This window comes from Sardina pilchardus, chromosome 15 (genome assembly GCF_963854185.1).
Source record: "Sardina pilchardus chromosome 15, fSarPil1.1, whole genome shotgun sequence".
In the NCBI taxonomy this organism is placed as follows: Eukaryota; Metazoa; Chordata; class Actinopteri; order Clupeiformes; family Clupeidae; genus Sardina; species Sardina pilchardus.
Window position 1 is genome coordinate 5,914,967 of NC_085008.1, and position 19,632 is coordinate 5,934,598.

Genomic DNA, 19,632 nt, shown 5'->3' on the forward strand with positions numbered 1-19,632 from the left:
AATTACACACATGGGCTTATGTAGAGTATTTGAAACTGAAAGAAAAAAAAAAAACGTTGACAATCATTAGGGATGCTCATTTTTATTGTATAAATTAAGCTTGGATTGAGGATGAAGGGATAAATAGTCATTTTTAAAAAGAATATAAATCACATGTAGAATGAGTATTTACAACAAATTACATGAAATGTACAAGCCTGCAGCGTGTATGAACCTTTCCAAAACAAATTGATGAAAATCATAAATGTTTTGCTCAGAAGCTCCTCGGACATTTTGTGGCAGCACAGGTCAGTCACATATCGACCATCAAAATACAATTCTGAAATGTGTCACTGGTCTATTGTTCAGTTTCAGTATGAAGTTTGGTCATTATTACTGTGGTAAAAGGTAGGTGATGAACATTCTTTCACTCATTCATTCTTGCTAATCGTCTTGGAATGCAAAACAGCTGAAAAAGTATGAAACCAGAACATGAGTTCTAGGATTCTAAAGCGGTGAAAGAAAAGAAGCCTGGTTTGCCTCCTGCACAGAGGTTCTCATAATGTGATGTGGAAAGTCATGTCCATGTGTGTGACGACAAATGGGATTAGCAGAGATGGGAGAGGCGAGGAGCACTGAGTCAAGCTCAGAGGTTAGTCTTCAGACAGGAGCCTGTGGAAGTGATCGGTCCTTCTCTTCAGCACCTCCCGAACATCCTCCTACACACACAAAAATGCAGTAAACAAGGATGAAAACAAGTCGAAAGGCCTGTGCAACTCAGTCTGGGTTTTCCCATAATTATTGTGGCACTCCTATTGCTTTTAGACAGGGGACTTCTCTCATCTCCTCAAAGGAACTCTGGATCTCATTGATAGAGACCTTTGGGTCCTTGGTTACTGGTCTGATCATTTAGGCACAGGAGGACTCCAAACAAGTTGTAGACGCATTTTAAGGACCACTGATAAGAGGTAGGATGCACCACAGCTCAATAGCAAGTATCAAGAAAGAGTCTTAATACTTTGGTAAATTCATTTAAAAAAAAAAAAAGATATTATACAGTATATTAGTATATATCCATTTTAAGATGTGTCTGAAACGTAACAAAATGTGGGAAAACTTGAAAGGGTCTGAAAACTTTCCGGTTGCACTGTACATTTCACACCAAAGTCCCTGCTTGTACAAGGCAGCAGCCACTTTCATATGAAGGTTACACATACAAGTTCTGTGGCATGAAGACATCTATTCTCCCTGTGAATACTGCATGGTTTTTGCATAAAAAATTGTTTTTGGTGTAAAATTGTCAGTGAATATGGTTTCCAACTGCAGCATTCTGTCACAAAATGCTTTTCTACAATATTAAAACATACCGCTTCAGCCAATTTTTCCAGGTGAGGTATCAGCCTCTGAAGTTCTCTGTCATCCTCATCCCCAAACCAGCTCTTTATGGGAATCATGTTCATCAGCTGGAGAGGATAGAGAAACACAATAAATAGTGTTAGGTCCCACTTCTCATACTAGATATTTCACTGAAGACGATCTCCACCGTGGAAGTAGACGTACATGGTATGGGTAGGTGTGAGGAGCGTTGTCCAGGATCACAGTTCTCATTGGATCCCTCTCGAGCACACTCAGGTCTTTCACGTAGTGTCCCAAAACACAGCAGCAGTGTTCTTGGTACAGGCGATGACTAGGAGGGAGAAACATTTTGTATGTCAAATTCCACAAGAACAGAAAAAACCCTCAACCGCTACAATTATTCATTAGTAGTGAGCAATATGTTGCAGTTTATTTCCTTGCAAATTAAATGTGTAGAAGACCAAGCTGGCAACTAAGAAAGCAGGCAGTGGATGGGAAAGGGCAATCTTACCGAAACAACTTCCTCTTGGGGTCCAAAATATCCACAATCTTCTCAGCATATTCTTTCTTGGCTGATGTGTAGATAAACATCTAAAGGGGAATGGAAGGAAGAGGGGGGAATACACTTTTAGTACAAATGTGCTTGGATAACAAACTTGTGTCAGAACCATCACATTTTTAAAACAAAATCATTGTTGATCAAGTATAACCAATTGTGTCTGTTCACCTAGGTAGTGAGATGATGAACAGATAAATATTAAGCCACAGTTAGAATTTTATTTAATAACACCTCCAGACCAAACCACTCTTACTGTGCGTTCAGACCAAAACCGTCAAAAGCGTCAAAGTCGCTGGTGAAGCTCATAGCCCGACGCTCAACCTAATTCAGCGCCGAAAGCGTCAAAGCCATGACGTGAAACATTCGGACAAACCACAAGCAGCAATCCTGTGAGTTTGACATTCTGATTAGTTGACGCCGAACCGTGTCATAGCTAATTACCATAAAGTTAACTGAGGCTCAACTTTTTTTTGACGCCCGTGAAGCTCATGAAGCCACGCTCACGCCCAGAACGTTTTTGACGCCGGTAACGCCGACTCTCCATAGAAAATTAATGATTTCCGGCGCTCTTGACGCTTTTGACGGTCATGGTGTGAATGCACAGTTATGACCGTTACAAATAGCACAGTGGTCAGACAGTTATGATTTCTTATAAAGGAATTACTTTAGGCAGTTAGAGTAGGTTATCAAATAAATTATACCTCAAAAAGTTTTGACATGGCCTCTAAAAACTCCTTCACATATGGCCTGAGGATCACATAGACCTGCAAAAAAACAGAATATGAGACTGATGCACTGTCATATATCGATGTATTCATCTTCGAAGGGGTAAGCCTTTTCCACCTACTTTATATTTGTTGTCCTGGAAATTTGTGTGGAATGTGTATTGAGCATCCTCAATGACACTGAGTGAGCTGAACATGAGCGTTTCATCCTAAAAATGCAAAAAGAATTTAGTATCCAAAACAATTTTCAAATTACAAAAAAAAACCCACCACATCAACACTGTAAGAGAGTACAAGCTTTGCTATGCATAGCCTAGAGTATATTATTATTATTATCATTATTAGTTGTAGTAGTAGTAGTAGTCTATCATACATAATATACATACTGAACATTACGACACAGATACATGCATATGAAGCAAACTGTTTTCACCACTCTCTGTGTGCAATGGTGATGTAGGGGGACAATGTTAGACAGAGCTAGCTAACAAGCCAACTAGTTGGCAATCCAGTTACTTGTCTTTATTTCAGAACTGGACCTCTGACCATCTTTACACCTACAACAGAAAAGTACTTAGAGAACTCACAAGATCCAGCACTAGAGTGGCTTGAGGTGTGCTTCTGGTCTTCGGTGGTATGTCTTTGATGGCAGGTCTTGAATGTTGGGACAGTGTCGGAATATTCTTGATGAAGGTGAATCTGCATACAACATAGAGACATACTTTCAGAGCAGCAGGGGCTTGGATTAACATGGATGAGTAACAAGGCAATTGTGGAGCACATCCCTTCTAAGTCAATTGAGAAGATTTACAGTGGTTACGCAGTTCTTGCTGTGGCCTATAATTTTCTACAGAGATGTAGCCTGGTTCTTATCGATTACATTTCTTATGTTATTTAGCAAAATGCTCCCTCAAATCCTCTACCTGTCTCTTCTGTTCTGCAATATGTGCAATAAAAAAAGTGTTTGTACACAGTCATTTGTTTTTTTTCTAGCAACTACTATAAGACAACATAAGATATTGTATTGCTGTATTGCCGTATAACAGTGTTATAGAAAGAAATAGCTTGAGGTGTGATTAACACACTTGTTCCCACTAGCAACCCAGGCTGTGCAGTACATGGTTCCGTGGTTGGGGTCAAAACACCACACAAAACATGTGAGCCAATTAGGTTGTCGGCGCTGTTTAATAGGCTTTTTAGGTAACTCAACTGCTAGTTCTACACAAAAACTCTAGTGATGGTCCAAAAAGTCTAGCTATAGCTATTACAAAGCAGTGAAAAACAGACTTACGGGCTGAAGACCTCATCTCCGTCCTCCTCCTCGGCCAGAGGAGAAGAGGTGCCAAAGGCAAAGACGCAAGGCTCCGGACTCAGCAGGGCCACCCGGGGAGACTCCACATCTGCACAGAGCACATGACAGACCAACACATCAGTCCACGGGAATAAACCCCTTACAGTACACAACCAGCTTCTCCTGCACTCGCAGAAGCTGACGACTTCATCTTAGGTCGAATAAAAACATGTAAATACATCAAAACCAAAATATTTCAAATAAAGGCCGTCAATGACTACATTTGGTGTTTTACTTCCTGGCTGAGTCATTAACTAGCCTGGAATGAATACACAGGTCTGTCTATGGCCTTTCCTAGGTCATATGAACTTGTACACTGACATTGACCTATGTTGAATTTGATCCCTTCGAGTTGACCTCTCCCCTCGGACATGACACAGAGATGAAATTGTTGACACTTTCAGCACTACTATACTAATCATTGCATTCCTAGTATGAAATAATAAATTATTTTAGTTACTCTTTGATGTTCCACGTTCACAAATCACACATACACAGGGTTTTATTCAAAGACATCAGCCATTGTGGACATACACCTTAGCCACAATTTGTGGCAACCAATGTGACACAAACACCAACTATTCTGAATTCACAAAACAAGGGTCAAATAAACGTACAACATAAAAGAAACATCTTAATACCCCAGTTACGCTGTCCTGTTTTATCAAAGCAAAAACAAGAGAGGCTGGTTAAGAACTCACTCTCTTTAGTGGGGGTGAGGAACCGCACAATGGGGGAATAGATGTTCCGTGCAGTAGGGCACAGAGGTGTGGGTGTGACAGGTTGACTCCCGGCAAACGCACTCAATCTTCGTACGCGAACAGGGGTTCGGAAGTCCACATCTGCAAGCAAAAACACAGCACAGAGATCATCAGAAGGCCCATCAGTAAATCATCTGGATGCTGATCAGCACACACGTTTAAAGCAAACACTAATATACCTTCTTTCTCCTCAAAAGCCAGGGCCCTTTTCCTGCCACCCATTCGTGGCATGGGGCGTCTAGTAGCCACTGGAACATCATGGCCATCAAACATATTAGGGGAATCCAGCTGTATGGGCTCTTCTTCCTGCATTGGCAAGAGGGGAAAATGGGCTGTTGACATAGCAAGGAAAAAGCCCTACTGATGTCCTGCGAGGACGAATCTCGCAGGATTCAACTTAAACGCAACTACATATAAGCTTCAGACACTGACCTATATTCAATTTGATCCCTTTGACTTGACCCCTCCCCTCCCCATCAGACCAGCGCGCTAGTTCGCATCACGTGACAGTGACACATACGAATCAGAAAGTAACAGCAAGAGAGCTTCTCCACAACATAATAATATGCATCAAACTAATTTGGTGTGAACAAAAAGCATAGTGGTTCTACACTCTTTGGTTTGAATGCCTGTTGTACACAAACAGTCGCAACGTGGATTGACATATGTGGCTAACTTAGGCGTTAGCCTACACCAGGGCTGTAGCAAAAGTGGTGTCATGTAAACATTAGCTTACAGGAGATACCGAGAGTCCTTATTCAACTAGCTTCGCCTTTCTCACATTTCACTTGCACTGCCACTAAACTCATTCAAACAGAACATCAGCATGTGGATATGTTGCAGGGAACGGTAACGGAAACTGTTAGCATAACAGCATAACATTAACGTCAGATTGTAAAGTAACGTTAGTTAGCGCTTTCGCGAATCTTCCACATTACAGATAAATAATGTAGCTATTTAACTCATCATCGACGCCACCAAACTCAATGTAAACTTATCACGACCAATTGTATTACTTATCGTTAGCTGGCTTGCAAGACTAAAGTTACTTTAAAACGTTTCCACACTGGGGCCTCCTAGGGTTAGGGCAAATCACAACAATGCTAGACGCTAGCGAGAAGCGATGTAACATAACTAGCATAGCTGCTAGCTAGCTAGCTATGATCAATGTAATGATACTACGGTAGCAAAATGCATCTAATGCCCTGTTGACTAAGCTATGCTAAGTTAGTTAGCATGTCTTTTTTTCTTTAGGGTCAAATGAAATACACGAGGGACAGTACAGTTATTAACAAAACCACAAGTATACATTGTTCCGTTAACATAGCGTAGTGGCTTACCTTGACATGATTCCGTTTCTCGACCGACAACGCTCGTTTAGACGCCTGTCGTCGACGACGGTTAACATTACACGGTGTAACGTTAATGTTAGGTGTTTGAGGGGAGTCGCTCCTTGACGCAATACTTCTTGATCGTAGTCTCATCTTTACGAAGAACTGTTACTACTGTTTAATCGTACAATGTGACTAACAAAGGGGGGAAAAGACCGATTTCACATCCGCCCTTCGGCGTACAAGCTTAATGGCTACCCACTGTTTTTTTCTTTAGTCTTTTAAATCTGCCGGGGTTGGTCTACCAGCCAGCGTATCATGGCAACAGACGTCTTTACTGGGCGGAGACTTGACCCGAGCAGACTCCACGTGAGGGGACTGTCACGTTGCAGCGGTCAATATTATGCTCCACTGAAACATGGTGGAAAAAAAAGATCTGAGAAGCATGAATATAACTTATGCTATTCAAATAATTTATGTAAAACACTATGTTTTACCACACTGTTACAAAGAACCTCAGGCGTGGGATTGATAGGCTAATGATTAATGGCATTGCAATACGAGTGCAAACTGCAAAATTAATACCTGCAGTGCCTGGTTCAGAGGGGTATTTCACAAAAGCAGAATTAAGACATCCAAGATAATCGATCAAGCCAGGTTTGACATAGCGTTCTCTAGTCATCCTTGCTAAACTCGTTTCACTAACGCCAATCCAGGATGAACAGGAGCGTCTATGTCAAGCCAGGTGTAAGTTGTTCGGGATGTGTGCGCGTTCTCGTTTCTCCCCCAAATAACTCACGGTTGGAATAAAAAAGACGCAAAAAAAAGCGTCTTGCACACAAAGTTAAAGGGATAATCCGGAGTGAAATGCACTTTAGATCAATTTTTCGGACTATTGGGAGTACATACGTTGAGTTGACACCAAAATCATGTCATTCGGATGTATTTTGAGAAAGTTCGAGCTCACCGTTTTTAGCCAAAACTCGTTAGCCTGGAAGTGAAGCGGGCATGTCTTTCGCCGCTACAAAACGCTATTTTTATACCTCTTCTACTGTTCCAAACAACACTACACTTACGTGGTAGTGAGAGGGTCCCTAAAGCCAAACCGAAGTATCCCCACGTCTTTATGTGATCGGATAGAGAGTCCAGAATAAATTTAATCGAGTCAGTACCTTTCCGGAAATGTCGCAGCTGCAGCTAGCAACGTTTTAACAACACTTTATTAACATTTCCGGAAAGGTACGGACTCGATTAAATTCATTCTGGACTCTCTATCCGACCACATAAAGACATGGGGATACTTCGGTTTGGCTTTAGGGATCCTCTACTCACTACCACGTAAGTGTAGTGTTGTTTGGAACAGTAGAAGAGGTATAAAAATAGCGTTTTGTAGCGGCGAAAGGACATGCCCGCGTCACTTCCAGGCTAACGAGTTTTGGCTAAAAACGGTGAGCTCGAACTTTCTCAAAATACATCCGAATGACATGATTTTGGTGTCAACTCAATGTATGTACTCCCAATAGTCCGAAAAATTGATCCAAAGTGCATTTCACTCCGGATTATCCCTTTAACAACCGCTTTTGATATAGACAACAACGAGGTAAAGTTTTACTTTTTTGGATGGGGAATCATGATTATTTCTGTTACATAGCGGGAGTAGGTGTGGCAGACCAACTGAATGCAAATTTACGTATGTACCCACGTGTGAGAGCTTCCTTCCCAGTGGGCATTTGATATCAATTTGACATCAATATGACATCGAACATTGATGTCAAAATTACGTCACGAAATAGGTCTAGAATGAAAGTCATATTGACGTCAATGTACTGATGTCAATTTGATGTCAAGATTTTGACCTCTGCTGATGTCATTTTGATGTTATTTTGATGTCATGTTTTGTCGGGATTTGATGTCAATTCAACATGTATTTGATGTCATGATGGTTGATTACGTTTTGATGCTATTTTGATATCATTCAATATCAGGCTTTGATGTCAATTCAACATTTATTTGACATCAAGATGTCATGATGTTGATGTCATTTCCATGTCAAGTTTTGTTGGCATTTGATGTCAATTCAACATTTATTTGATGTCAAGATGTCATGATGTTGATGCATAGGAAGACAATGTTTTAATGCTATTTTGCTATCATTCAATATCAAGCTTCGCTGTCAATTCAACATAAATCCGAAATCAAACATTAATGACAAAAGTATGAACATTTATTGACAAATTTTGATATAATTTCAATGTCAAGAATCACTCAGGACAGGATGAGAAAGCGTAGACCCCCAAACCAGACTGGAGCCACTTGTGAATAACCTGTAACACAGATACATAAATGTACATTTCATTAGAGAGCTTTTCGGTAGAGGGTAGGTTTTATTACAGCAGACAAAGGCATTTAAGCATGTTGACATTTACCTTCACTTCGTCCTGAACTAGTAACACCAGTTACAGAGGCATATGGTTATTTTTATTATTAATGTTTAGACCAAAAGTCAAATAAATCAAATGTAAAACTGTATAGCTTACTTCACTTGGGTGGCAGGACAGGATGAGAAAGCGTAGACCCCCAAACCAAATTGGAGCCACTTGTGAATAACCTGTAACGCAGATACATAAATGTACATTTCATTAGAGAGCTTTGAGGTAGAGGGTAGGTTTTATTACAGCAGACAAAGGAATTTAAGCATATTGACATTTACCTTCACTTCGTCCTGAACTAGTAACACCAGTTACAGAGGCATATGGTTATTTTTATTATTAATGTTTAGACCAAAAGTCAAATAAATCAAATGTAAAACTGTATAGCTTACTTCACTTGGGTGGCAGGACAGGATGAGAAAGCGTAGACCCCCAAACCAGACTGGAGCCACTTGTGAATAACCTGTAACGCAGATACATAAATGTACATTTCATTAGAGAGCTTTTGAGGTAGAGGGTAGGTTTTATTACAGCAGACAAAGGCATTTAAGCATGTTGACATTTACCTTCACTTCGTCCTCCTGAACTAGTAACACCAGTTACAGAGGCATATGGTTATTTTTATTATTAATGTTTAGACCAAAAGTCAAATAAATCAAATGTAAAACTGTATAGCTTACTTCACTTGGGTGGCAGGACAGGATGAGAAAGCGTAGACCCCCAAACCAGACTGGAGCCACTTGTGAATAACCTGTAACGCAGATACATAAATGTACATTTCATTAGAGAGCTTTTGAGGTAGAGGGTAGGTTTTATTACAGCAGACAAAGGCATTTAAGCATGTTGACATTTACCTTCACTTCGTCCTGAACTAGTAACACCAGTTACAGAGGCATATGGTTATTTTTATTATTGATGTTTAGACCAAAAGTCAAATAAATCAAATGTAAAACTGTATAGCTTACTTCACTTGGGTGGCAGGACAGGATGAGAAAGTGTAGACCCCCAAACCAGACTGGAGCCACTTGTGAATAACCTGTAACGCAGATACATAAATGTACATTTCATTAGAGAGCTTTTGAGGTAGAGGGTAGGTTTTATTACAGCAGACAAAGGCATTTAAGCATGTTGACATTTACCTTCACTTCGTCCTGAACTAGTAACACCAGTTACAGAGGCATATGGTTATTTTTTTTATTATTAATGTTTAGACCAAAAGTCAAATAAATCAAATGTAAAACTGTAAAGCTTACTTTACTTGGATGGCAGAACCCCCAAACCAGACTGGAGCCACTTGTGAATGACCTGCAACACAGATACATAAATATGCATTACGTTTATCATCAGAAAGAAATGGCCAAATATTTATTATAACCAATAATACACCCCATTAAAAAATGCATTATATTGGGATCCACAGAATATGGTGCTGATCATTTTAGCTCCTCTTCCCATATATTCTAAACATTCACAACAAAGTGTCTGGTCTGTGCCAAGGCAAAGCAAGGACATACATGAAGTCAACAACTGCCTCTTCTATGTTAAATCTTACTCCAAGGAACGTTCAATGTCATTAAATGAACTCGTAGACGACAGTATTTCTACATGAAAATTTAAAACAAATAGCCTCGTGCCCTTTGTGCATTTATATTTCGTAAAAGTTAGAGAGTAATCTCTAGCAGCTACAGTTCAATCTAAAAAGTCACCAGGAAACACGTCTGGAAACCCGGACTTTTTAGATTGAATAGTATAGACAGGTCATTTGCTCAACTTTTTGGGCCTAGTTTTCTGTCAAAGTTTTCTCAATGGATTCCTGGTCAGAACCCCTATTGAAACAGATTAAGACTTGGGGCATGTTAAATTTTGTCCAAAAATTCAAGATGGCCGCCGTATGGGCAATTCCATATCAGTTGGAACAGGTCCAACACCATGGTCCTCAGTTTTTCCTGATTTTTGGTCAAAATGTTCCTCCATGTCTCATTAGAGGAAAACCAAAATTTTAGCTTGGTATCTTGTTTAGTTTCTGAGATAGGACTGGAAAGGGTGCGTTCGATGTGCGTATCCGCACGGAGTCCGCCGCAGAGGGTTCCAAAACCGTTTTGGAACTCTCTGCTGTGTGGGTCAGGAGGATGTTGAAAAACTCGCGTCGATTTACAATGAGTAGGCTAATAATATACCTTTTCAGACATTTTAACAGACGTTGTTTTGACATAAATTTCACATCAATTTGACGTCTTATTTCCTGACATCAAATCAACGTTGATTTAATGTCAATAATATAGACCTGAGATGTAGGGACCAGAAAAAACATGTTAGATTGATACCTTTGTTGGGCCTCTTTACAACCACAAGGAAACCATTACAAAATATAATGAAATTATGCATATTTATGCACGTCATACATGTTGGTCAAAATCTTGACTACTTGTTGATGTCAAATTGACGTCAGGATGCCAGCTGGGTTGTCTCGGCACGCAACGTCATTAAGAAAGCGCTTGCCTCCGCAAAGATGCACAAAGTATGACTAAATGTACTTTATTCTGTCTTTAAACTTAATTAGTTGAAAACACCTTCGAAATATGTCCCCTCCACTTCCAATCAACTACTACAGTAGGCTATTCATCAAACGTCAGTCAAAAAAGATGCAAACAACGATTTTGTAATTAATTATAAGGCCACCATAATTTAAATGATATCTAAATGGTATTGGGCAGACATTCTGTTGTGTTTTGCAAGTAAATGCAAGTAGCAAATAGTATATAAATGGAATACAGCTCTTTCAAAAATCGCATGCAGGTCTGATTTGAATGACAGCTAGCTGAACCAATCAGATAATGTAATTACCATTAGAATTAACTTATCTTGGCTATAGCCTGGTCGGGAGCAGGCTAGCTTCAGAGAATAAATTCCCATGGCAATTTATGTAGCATCTCTTTTGTGAAACCGAGTCGAGGGTAAGTTTATCCAGGATAACCAAAAAATCCCGGCTTAATCCCTTATCTAGGTTTTGTGAAATACCCCTCAGATCAGTTCTCAAATCTGAGTTGAGATTGAGAGTGGGTCTGGAAAGACTTCACTGACTAAGAGCTTCCAAGGACGTAACCAGCAGTCAAACTAAACTTAAATTGGTGTCTTAAACTCTTATCTGATTGTTTCAGAAATAGCAAACTAACATTTCTTTCTTGCAAACGGTTTTAAACACTAATTTATTTACGGAACTTCAAAGTAAATGCATGTCCATCTGTTTAATCATGTCGCCATCAGCGCAGCCATCGGTTGTGTTGAATGCACTGCTCTATCGGTCATAAAGCCCACCTCAATGAGTGAGTGTGATTGGATCCCGGGTTTTTGGTGATTTGGAAACTGGTAGGCTATCCATGGGCTACTTTCCGACTTGCATAGTGATTTCAAATTTGCTTAGGCCTAAACAGTTAAGTTTGGGTCCACCCAGACTAGTGCAATGTGAATCTTCCATGCAACCACAAACACATTCATCTTAATATCAGAACTGAATTTTATTTCTTAAGCATTTTAAGTTTACAGCCCAAACTCTAAATTATCAATAGGCTATCTGAAGTTTGAAAAAACATTGTGGGACAGATATAAAATGTAAACTTTCAGTGTATTGTTACGTTTCATTACAAACCCTTGACATGAACATCTGTTAATTGCAAGCAACAATGTTCTGTACATTAGTAGAGAGCTGAACACAGATAGACACACCCTTTTTTATCAAGAGGTTACATTGTTTACCTTGCAACCTTTTCCATTCAGATAGTGAGAAAAAATGTGTAAAAGGCATTTCAAATGAAAGTTTAATAGTTGCATGAGTGACTTTAATCATATGTCCCAGTAAAACTCTATTCCAAACATTACTGACATTCAATGCTAGAGAAAGGGACAGAGACAAAGACATAATCCTTTTCATAAATTATGGGTTCACATTCATCCACGCACTTGTGTGAAATTTCTAAGAACAAAATGTAGGTTTAAAAAAGAAAATGTGATGGAGAGGAGAGTAACACTTCTGCTGACGGCTCTTCAGGTTTGAAAAATGGATATATTTGATATATTTTTATTCAAAATAAAGTTAAGTATTCACACATAAATTCTTTGATTAAATAGGTAAGAGCCGTTCCTCACCCCTCAGAGAGGAAATAAAAGTAAAGCAGTCATTGAAACGGCCCTGAAAACACCTATCCATCACACCCTCTAACATTCTCATGAGCATGTTTCTCTCAGATGTTCTGCTGTTATACTTAAAAATCTAAACTGGCACTGAGTGCCATGTCTGCATGCATTTCATTAATGGTTTTTATTAATGGTTTTCATTCCACTCTTTTACTGGGTGAAATATTGTTGAATCATGTTAAACATAACATACACGGAACATGTAGACAAATACAAAAAAGAAAAAAAATCTAAAAGTAATAATTGTATATGCATCAAAATAAGAGAGAGAGAGAAAAGAAAGAAAAGAAAAATAAATCAACCCATATGCAAAAGCGCTACTGTTGAAATCAACTGTAACACCAATAAAATATAGAATATCTCTTTTATGCACACACCAAAACTGTAACCATAGCCCAAGAATGAATATGTCCATTATCTGGAGGTAGAACTGTATTTCCTGAGAAGACGATAAATGCCTCATTTATACTCCAAATTCCCATGTGAAAGCAAACATTATTATTATTATTATAATTATCATCATCATTATTATTATTATTATTATCATTATTACTACAATTGCTACTACTATTACAACAAGAATTGTGTGTTCCTGTAGGCCTATCTGATTTTTTCCTCTCATCTAGGACACTGAATCTTGCTACTTAAAATGGCTATTGCAGAAGGCATCCTACATTTATAATTAGCACATTGTCTTCTTTATAATACACTGTTTTGGTTGTTCTTGCAGTATTAAAATCATACGCTAACACAATTCCATGCTTTAAGGCTGTACGCAAAGATTTGATTATGTAATCTAGTTTCCGTTTATAAGACACAATAAAATAAAAGACAAAAATAAATAAAAATGCATCCATACTACTGTCAAGAGGTGTGGAGAAAGACAAAACAGTAACTGCAAGCTGTATGCCATTGTGCAGCTGCAGTATCAAAAACTTCCACCAGGGGGCAGCCCTATTCACTTCATAGTTGTCCAGTGCCAAAGTGGTAAAGCATAACTGGCATAGAATCAGATGTATTGCCCAGTTCCTTCCAGCAGTCAGTTGGGCCTACATGATCACCATTATGGGCCTCTATTGATAAATGTTTTTAAATGATGTGCTTGCCATTTTGCGGTGTAGAGAAATCGTACACTTGAGGTAGAGTAGTTCTCCTTTTCGAAGCAGTAGCTCAAGAAATAAGGCCGCAAGGTGTACTGTGTATCCTGATTAATGATTGACACAAAATAATTCTTCCCTGAGACATCTCAATCCATTCTGCAATATCTGGGATTATGAGAATGTTATGATTAAGATGAGAATGTAATGAGAATATTATGATTAAGAGCCGCATGCTCAGTGGTACAATAATTGTGAATGAATAACCGAATAAGTGAAGCGAGACCAGTTTTCCAACTGCACAAGAGCTGGCTCATGTTTTGAACATTTTGAACGCAAACCTGTCTTAATGCAGTTTAGGTGTTAAGTTAGGCGATATCAAATTTCAAGGCTTTCAAGGTTTTGAAAATGCACTGTGGCAGATGGCAAGCGTCTGTTTGTTCACTTATTTAGTTCCAAGGACACTAACATCACATAGCCTATTACTTTAGCATCTTGTCTGTTTTTGGTTCAAACTCTTAACACTGGCAGAACCACTGACCATTTCATTAATTCATGATTGTTGTCCAATAAATCAGCAGCTGTTGTCTCTACAGGTGCTTTACTGCCCAGAAAACAAAACATCTGACGTCTGTACACTTGAAATGCTCCCTCCACAACTTGATTGTCTTCTTCATGATTAATGTTGGGATAGCCTACTCTAAACACAACTCTGAGGGCATTTATAGGTGGAACCTAACCAACTCAAGATCTTGGTATTCCCACACTCCTGATACTGATGTTCAGTAAAGTGAAAGAGCTGTGTGTCTATGCAATACAATTCTTCAACACACTCACAAAAATAGGCCATGTATTTTCTACACCGCAGCTTAGAGAACCAAGGTCAGATTGTATGGACAAAAAAATGACACATATTTGATCTGAAGTCTCATTCATGAAGTGACGTTTTTTGTGTCAACAGAAAGGTTGGTAATGGTCTTTAAATGCAATAGATTGACTGGCACAGAATCCATGCTCAGAGTGAAACTACAGATACATTCAACAGGGTCTGAATGCCCAGCATGCTCCAAGGCAACATCCTCACTGGCTGCTAAATTAGTTCACATGACAACGATAGATTCCTGCCCTCTGCTGAGCACAAAGGAGAGGTTACCACAAGGTTTAAGGCATTCTATCTTTGGAGGTTGAAAGCTATGACTTTCTGTCCAGCCACAGAGCAGGCTACATGAATTGTGGAAATGTACAAAAAATAAAATCAGACAAACATTTTGTTCATTTAAAATTATGAATAATAGTTTTTGTTGTTGTGGGGGGTGGTAAAACATTTAAATGTCATTGTCTTTGCGCATATATTTGGTATATGTAAATATTTGGTAGTTGCAAATAAAAGGAAATAACTTTAACGCCGTCAAAAGCTCCAGGAAAATGACACAGCCATATGACAACTTTCGATAATTAACCCTTAAAATTAGTGCTAAAATATTAAGGTAAAATGAACAGATATATTCGTTAAAATGTAAATATTTCTGGATATATCTAAGTACAAATATTTCATACCTAAAGACAGGAAAGGTAAAAAAAAAAAACGTAAATGAGAACGAAATAGCAAGTTCTGTTATCTCTTAACAGGGTTAATCAGTGGCATTCCCTCCCATCCTGTTTCAAATATTTTGTACTTCCAGAAGTTTATGAAGTAACCCTGCATCCCTGGCCATTTTACCTGAGAACTGTTTCTATGGGCAGTGCCCACAGTTGAGTAATGCCTTTTAAAATAAATGTACCTGAGCGCAAACATCTCTTTTCCCAAAGCTTCTTTTGTTTGAATTATACAAGGCAAGGATCGGGATTTAAGGAGTTGTAGGCCTTTGTGATCTCAAAATGTGAGGTCTTTTAAAAGCACTTCTGCTTCTGAAAACAACTGCATGTTGATGCAGAGTGCAGACCAGGTAGGATGGTCTTTGTTTATCCTATGGGAGACAACCCAGACAGAAAAGATGGACTTGTTATCCTCAGACATTAAAAACAATAAATGCAAGTTATCCTGTCTGATTTAAAACAGAGGTATTGAAAAGAAAATTCATCAAAACAAAACACTCTGCAAAAGGTTGAGGAGACACAGGCCTGGCTGGGTACAGCTCCGAGACTAATATGTCTGTATAAGGGATCTCCATAAGAGAGTGTGTGCGCGCACACACACACACACACACACACACACACACACAAATGCAAACAAGGACATAGCCATGGTCAAAACACACTAGAGAGAGCACTGTTTGATGAGGTCACAAAGTTACTTAGTTGATTGTATTTTCAAATACCAGCATAATCAATTAGCAATGTTTGCATGATGCTAATAATAATAGTAATAATAATAATAATAATAATAATAATAATAATAATAATAATAATATAGCAACAGTAATAATGGTTTCCTTTAAGAAGCTTCATTTTCTGTCAGTAGCTGTGTGAATGTGTAAACAGTGTATTGCCCATCCTGGTTATTGTTACTTTCTCTTTTGATCTCAGATCACCCTGATATGGAGAAGAAATAAATTATTCACAGGATGTGCATACATATAGATTTCTATATATATATACATGTACTGGCTCTTTTCTTTCTTTGTATGCTATTTTTGGCCTCTGAGCAAGAGAGAGATAATATAAAGAGAAAACCTGAGATAGTGTATTTCAAGTTGTCTGGGTGTTTGTTTGTAACCATTGTATTTGCTTGTTTTTTTTGGCATTGCTTTTGTAGTAATGAGGTCTGTGTTTTGGCTTTCTTTAGCAACAACAAAAGAGAGCACGACCGGTGGGAGGTGACTTAAAGCGGCGGGTTACTGGAAGTGGATGAGGTAGGTGTGTGGGGGAGGGACTGGGAGGCACCACGCCCGCCAGATGCTTTGCTGTTACTGGCGGACGCCGATGCACCTGAAGACGACAAGCCAGCCCCTTGGGCGTAAAGGACACCTGGGAAGAAAAGCAGAAGGAACTGAGCAGGACTCAAAACAGCAAGGCAAATATCACATTACAGAACCTAAACTGTTAGAAACTGGATCAACAGGATGAATAGACAGGAAATCTGAGAAAAAGATTTTGCAGCATTCCTGTATTACAGAAAACACATGCCAGCATGCTCTGCCATGTTTAATGGCCGAAGCAGATTCTTCATCTGTGACAGTTCTCAACCTGAGAGGCAGGCCCTCTGTTTTACCATGAGCCACCAGTGGGTGGCAGTGTCAGCTCCTACCTGTATAGACAACTCCATTAAGCTCCACGGACATGCTGATGCTGCTCATGCCATTGGTGGTCAGATTGAGGGCTGTGTCCTGCCTGCCATCTGTGGGAACAATAGAGGAGTCTTAAAACACATTGTAGCCTGGAACACAGTAGATAAGGTAGATAAAAAAAGCTCTGCAAAATGTTAGACAATGTGCCTAAAGTGTCAAGTCTTGAGATGAACCTAAAACAATTTAAATATTCATTATATCAGCACCAAAATGGGATGTAGACATTTGAACAGTGGAAATACCTGGCACCTTTAACTGAGCTATTTATGTGACAAACATGCAAAACCGAGCCCGTTTCAGAAATGACTCATCTTCAGTCATGTTCAGGGGACAAAATCCCATGACTCAATAATAATACTACTACTGCCACTATTACTACACCTCTCGCAGAGCAAATAATAGAAGTGCAAATATTGAGGTCAAGGAGGGGTTCCCCCACGTGCAGTGATCACAGAAAAGATATGAATGGAAGAACGTGATCGTGTGAATGACATTTCCCCTCAGGTAGATCAGTACTGCTGGCTGTTTTTCTGAAATGCTCTCAGTCTCTTTCTCATGGAAGAGTTCCCATGAAGTCAAAACATTGTAGAGAAATAAGGCTCTCGCATTCTGGGGCGTCACCACAGAGAGTGATTTTCCAGTACCGAACCTCACATGTGTACTGCATCGTCCATGTATTTACAGGAAACTCAAAAATGGAAATCATATCTGCTGATAATATATGTACCAACATTTACCATGTAAAAACCAGGGTAAACCCTGTCAGTAAATGAGCTTAGTCACAAATGAGTGGTGATGTCAGGATTTTTCAAAGGTGTGTGTGTGTGTGTGTGTGTGTGTATGAGTGTGAGTGTGTGAGTGTGTGAGTGTGTGAGTGTGTGAGTGTGTGAGTGTGAGTGTGAGTGTGAGTGTGAGTGTGAGTGTGTGAGTGTGAGTGTGAGTGTGAGTGTGAGTGTGAGTGTGAGTGTGTGTGTGTGCCGCCCCCACCCACCCTGGTTGTTGATGCGGATGTTCATGGGCATCTGCGCGGTCATGGCCAGCAGGTTGTGCTGCAGGGCCCTCTGCAGCAGCCGCTGGTGCTCCTCGGCGGGCAGCGCCATCTTCTTCTCCGGCGGCTCGCCCGCCTCCAGCTTCTCCCGCAGCTGCTCCAGCGCCGCCACCTGCGCCACCATGGCCGCCTGCGCGGCAGCCGTCTGCACTGCCGCCGCCTGGGCCGCCAGCACCGAGTGGCCCGACAGAGAGCCCGGGAGCCGTCCGGCCGCCGACAGGGGCTGCACAGCCTCGTCCTCTGCAGCCAGGAGGTGGGGAGAGAGGCCAGGGTGAGGGGGTGGAGGGGGGGAAGGAGGGAAGCGGAGGAGACATGAGTCAACTTCATCTACAATCACGTCACCCACTTCCAGCACTGGGGTGAACACCTACAGGTCTGCTGGTCTGCTCAGACACGTGACACTCATTGCATACTGGGGCACAGGAAAGCTCATTTCAGAGATTCACTCACTGTTCATGGCGAGCAGTGTTCAGCAAAAATATATTTTAATATATTTTAAGAGAGCTTGCTGTTATCCATAATTTGTTCAAGAAAGATAATATCCTCACATAAATAGACCCTTGAGAGAGAATCACAAACTACTCATAAGCGAAAAGTTTTGAAAGTAACTTGCATAACATCTTTCAATGACAAGACATGACATGACAAAGGCTTATGATTTCATGACTCAGATATTAGTCATTGTGGTGAGAAATTGATACATAGTTTTCATTATGAAAGAAATCTGAACGTACAACTTGGTTCACAGTAATCTTTAAGTATCTCACAAAATGCATAAAAACACTCTGAAGGGGATTGCAAAACTGCGCCTAAGGTTCAACTGCACCAACACACCAGACGAGGCTTACTGCAAGTGCATCCTCCCATCAAGAGCAAAAAGTTAACAAAAAGGAGAAAAAGGCACAGTAACACAGGAGTGAGAGCCAACTTGAAATAATGCCAAAAGACAGTTTCAGATGGTTTCGGTGGTAGATTCCACAGACCAAACATGCTATTCATTTAATGAAGAACAAAGCCTTACAAAGCCTTTCATTCATACTAAAGACAACAGATATTAACTCATGTAAATATCATTTGGGAGGGACAAAACAAATGAACACAAAAACAAACTGACCTTTCTTGACTTTCTGGATGGGCGTCATTGTTGCCCCGTTGGTGCCCATTCCCAGGCCCATGCTGGACATGGAGAGCTTGGGGGAGGAGAGCATGGTGGGCGTGCCGTTGGGCGAGTAGGTGAAGAGGGAGCTGCCGAAGCTCTGCCGCCGGCCCTCTCGCCGGTTGCTGTCGATGGCGGCCTGGAGCTCGTTGGGATTGCTCAGTCCCCGCTTATCACATTCATAAGGGTAAAGGTACTTCATGTATCTATGGCAACAATGACAAGTAGGGCATCAGTACAGATTGATTTTTTTTCACAGTATTATGCATTGTAATAGGACGCACAAGCCGGTCTTGCACAAGACTCTGGTTCAGAGGTACGCAATGTCAAATTCTTCAGTGTCAAACACTTGAGTGTCTACT

General features: G+C 40.1%; 2 protein-coding genes and 1 long non-coding RNA gene across 3 annotated transcripts in view; all 3 read right to left on the reverse strand.

Moving 5' to 3' along the window:
- Positions 1-66: 66 nt before the first annotated feature.
- On the reverse strand, positions 67-6,350 carry ctdspl3 (CTD (carboxy-terminal domain, RNA polymerase II, polypeptide A) small phosphatase like 3). Its single transcript, XM_062555807.1, has 11 exons — positions 6,072-6,350; positions 4,911-5,037; positions 4,672-4,812; positions 3,911-4,019; positions 3,207-3,318; positions 2,742-2,828; positions 2,596-2,658; positions 1,847-1,926; positions 1,540-1,666; positions 1,347-1,442; positions 67-698 (listed from the first exon to the last, which is right to left on the reverse strand). The coding sequence occupies exons 1-11, from the start codon at positions 6,213-6,215 to the stop codon at positions 633-635; spliced, it is 1,152 nt and encodes a 383-aa protein (XP_062411791.1). The 5' UTR covers positions 6,216-6,350; the 3' UTR covers positions 67-632.
- Positions 6,351-8,264: 1,914 nt separating this feature from the next.
- Positions 8,265-9,341, reverse strand: LOC134102384 (uncharacterized). Its single transcript, XR_009941510.1, has 3 exons — positions 8,884-9,341; positions 8,600-8,670; positions 8,265-8,386 (listed from the first exon to the last, which is right to left on the reverse strand). It is a non-coding gene; the product is annotated as an uncharacterized LOC134102384 (long non-coding RNA).
- Positions 9,342-11,866: 2,525 nt separating this feature from the next.
- Positions 11,867-19,632, reverse strand: part of arid3a (AT-rich interactive domain 3A) — a 33,105-nt gene continuing 25,339 nt past the window's right edge. The window contains exons 6-9 of the mRNA XM_062556181.1: positions 19,229-19,476; positions 18,058-18,354; positions 17,027-17,116; positions 11,867-16,746 (exon numbers count right to left, since the gene is read on the reverse strand). Of these exons, the coding sequence (XP_062412165.1) occupies positions 16,601-16,746; positions 17,027-17,116; positions 18,058-18,354; positions 19,229-19,476 (781 nt within the window). The 3' untranslated portion in view covers positions 11,867-16,600. The remainder of the gene's footprint in view (positions 16,747-17,026; positions 17,117-18,057; positions 18,355-19,228; positions 19,477-19,632) is intronic.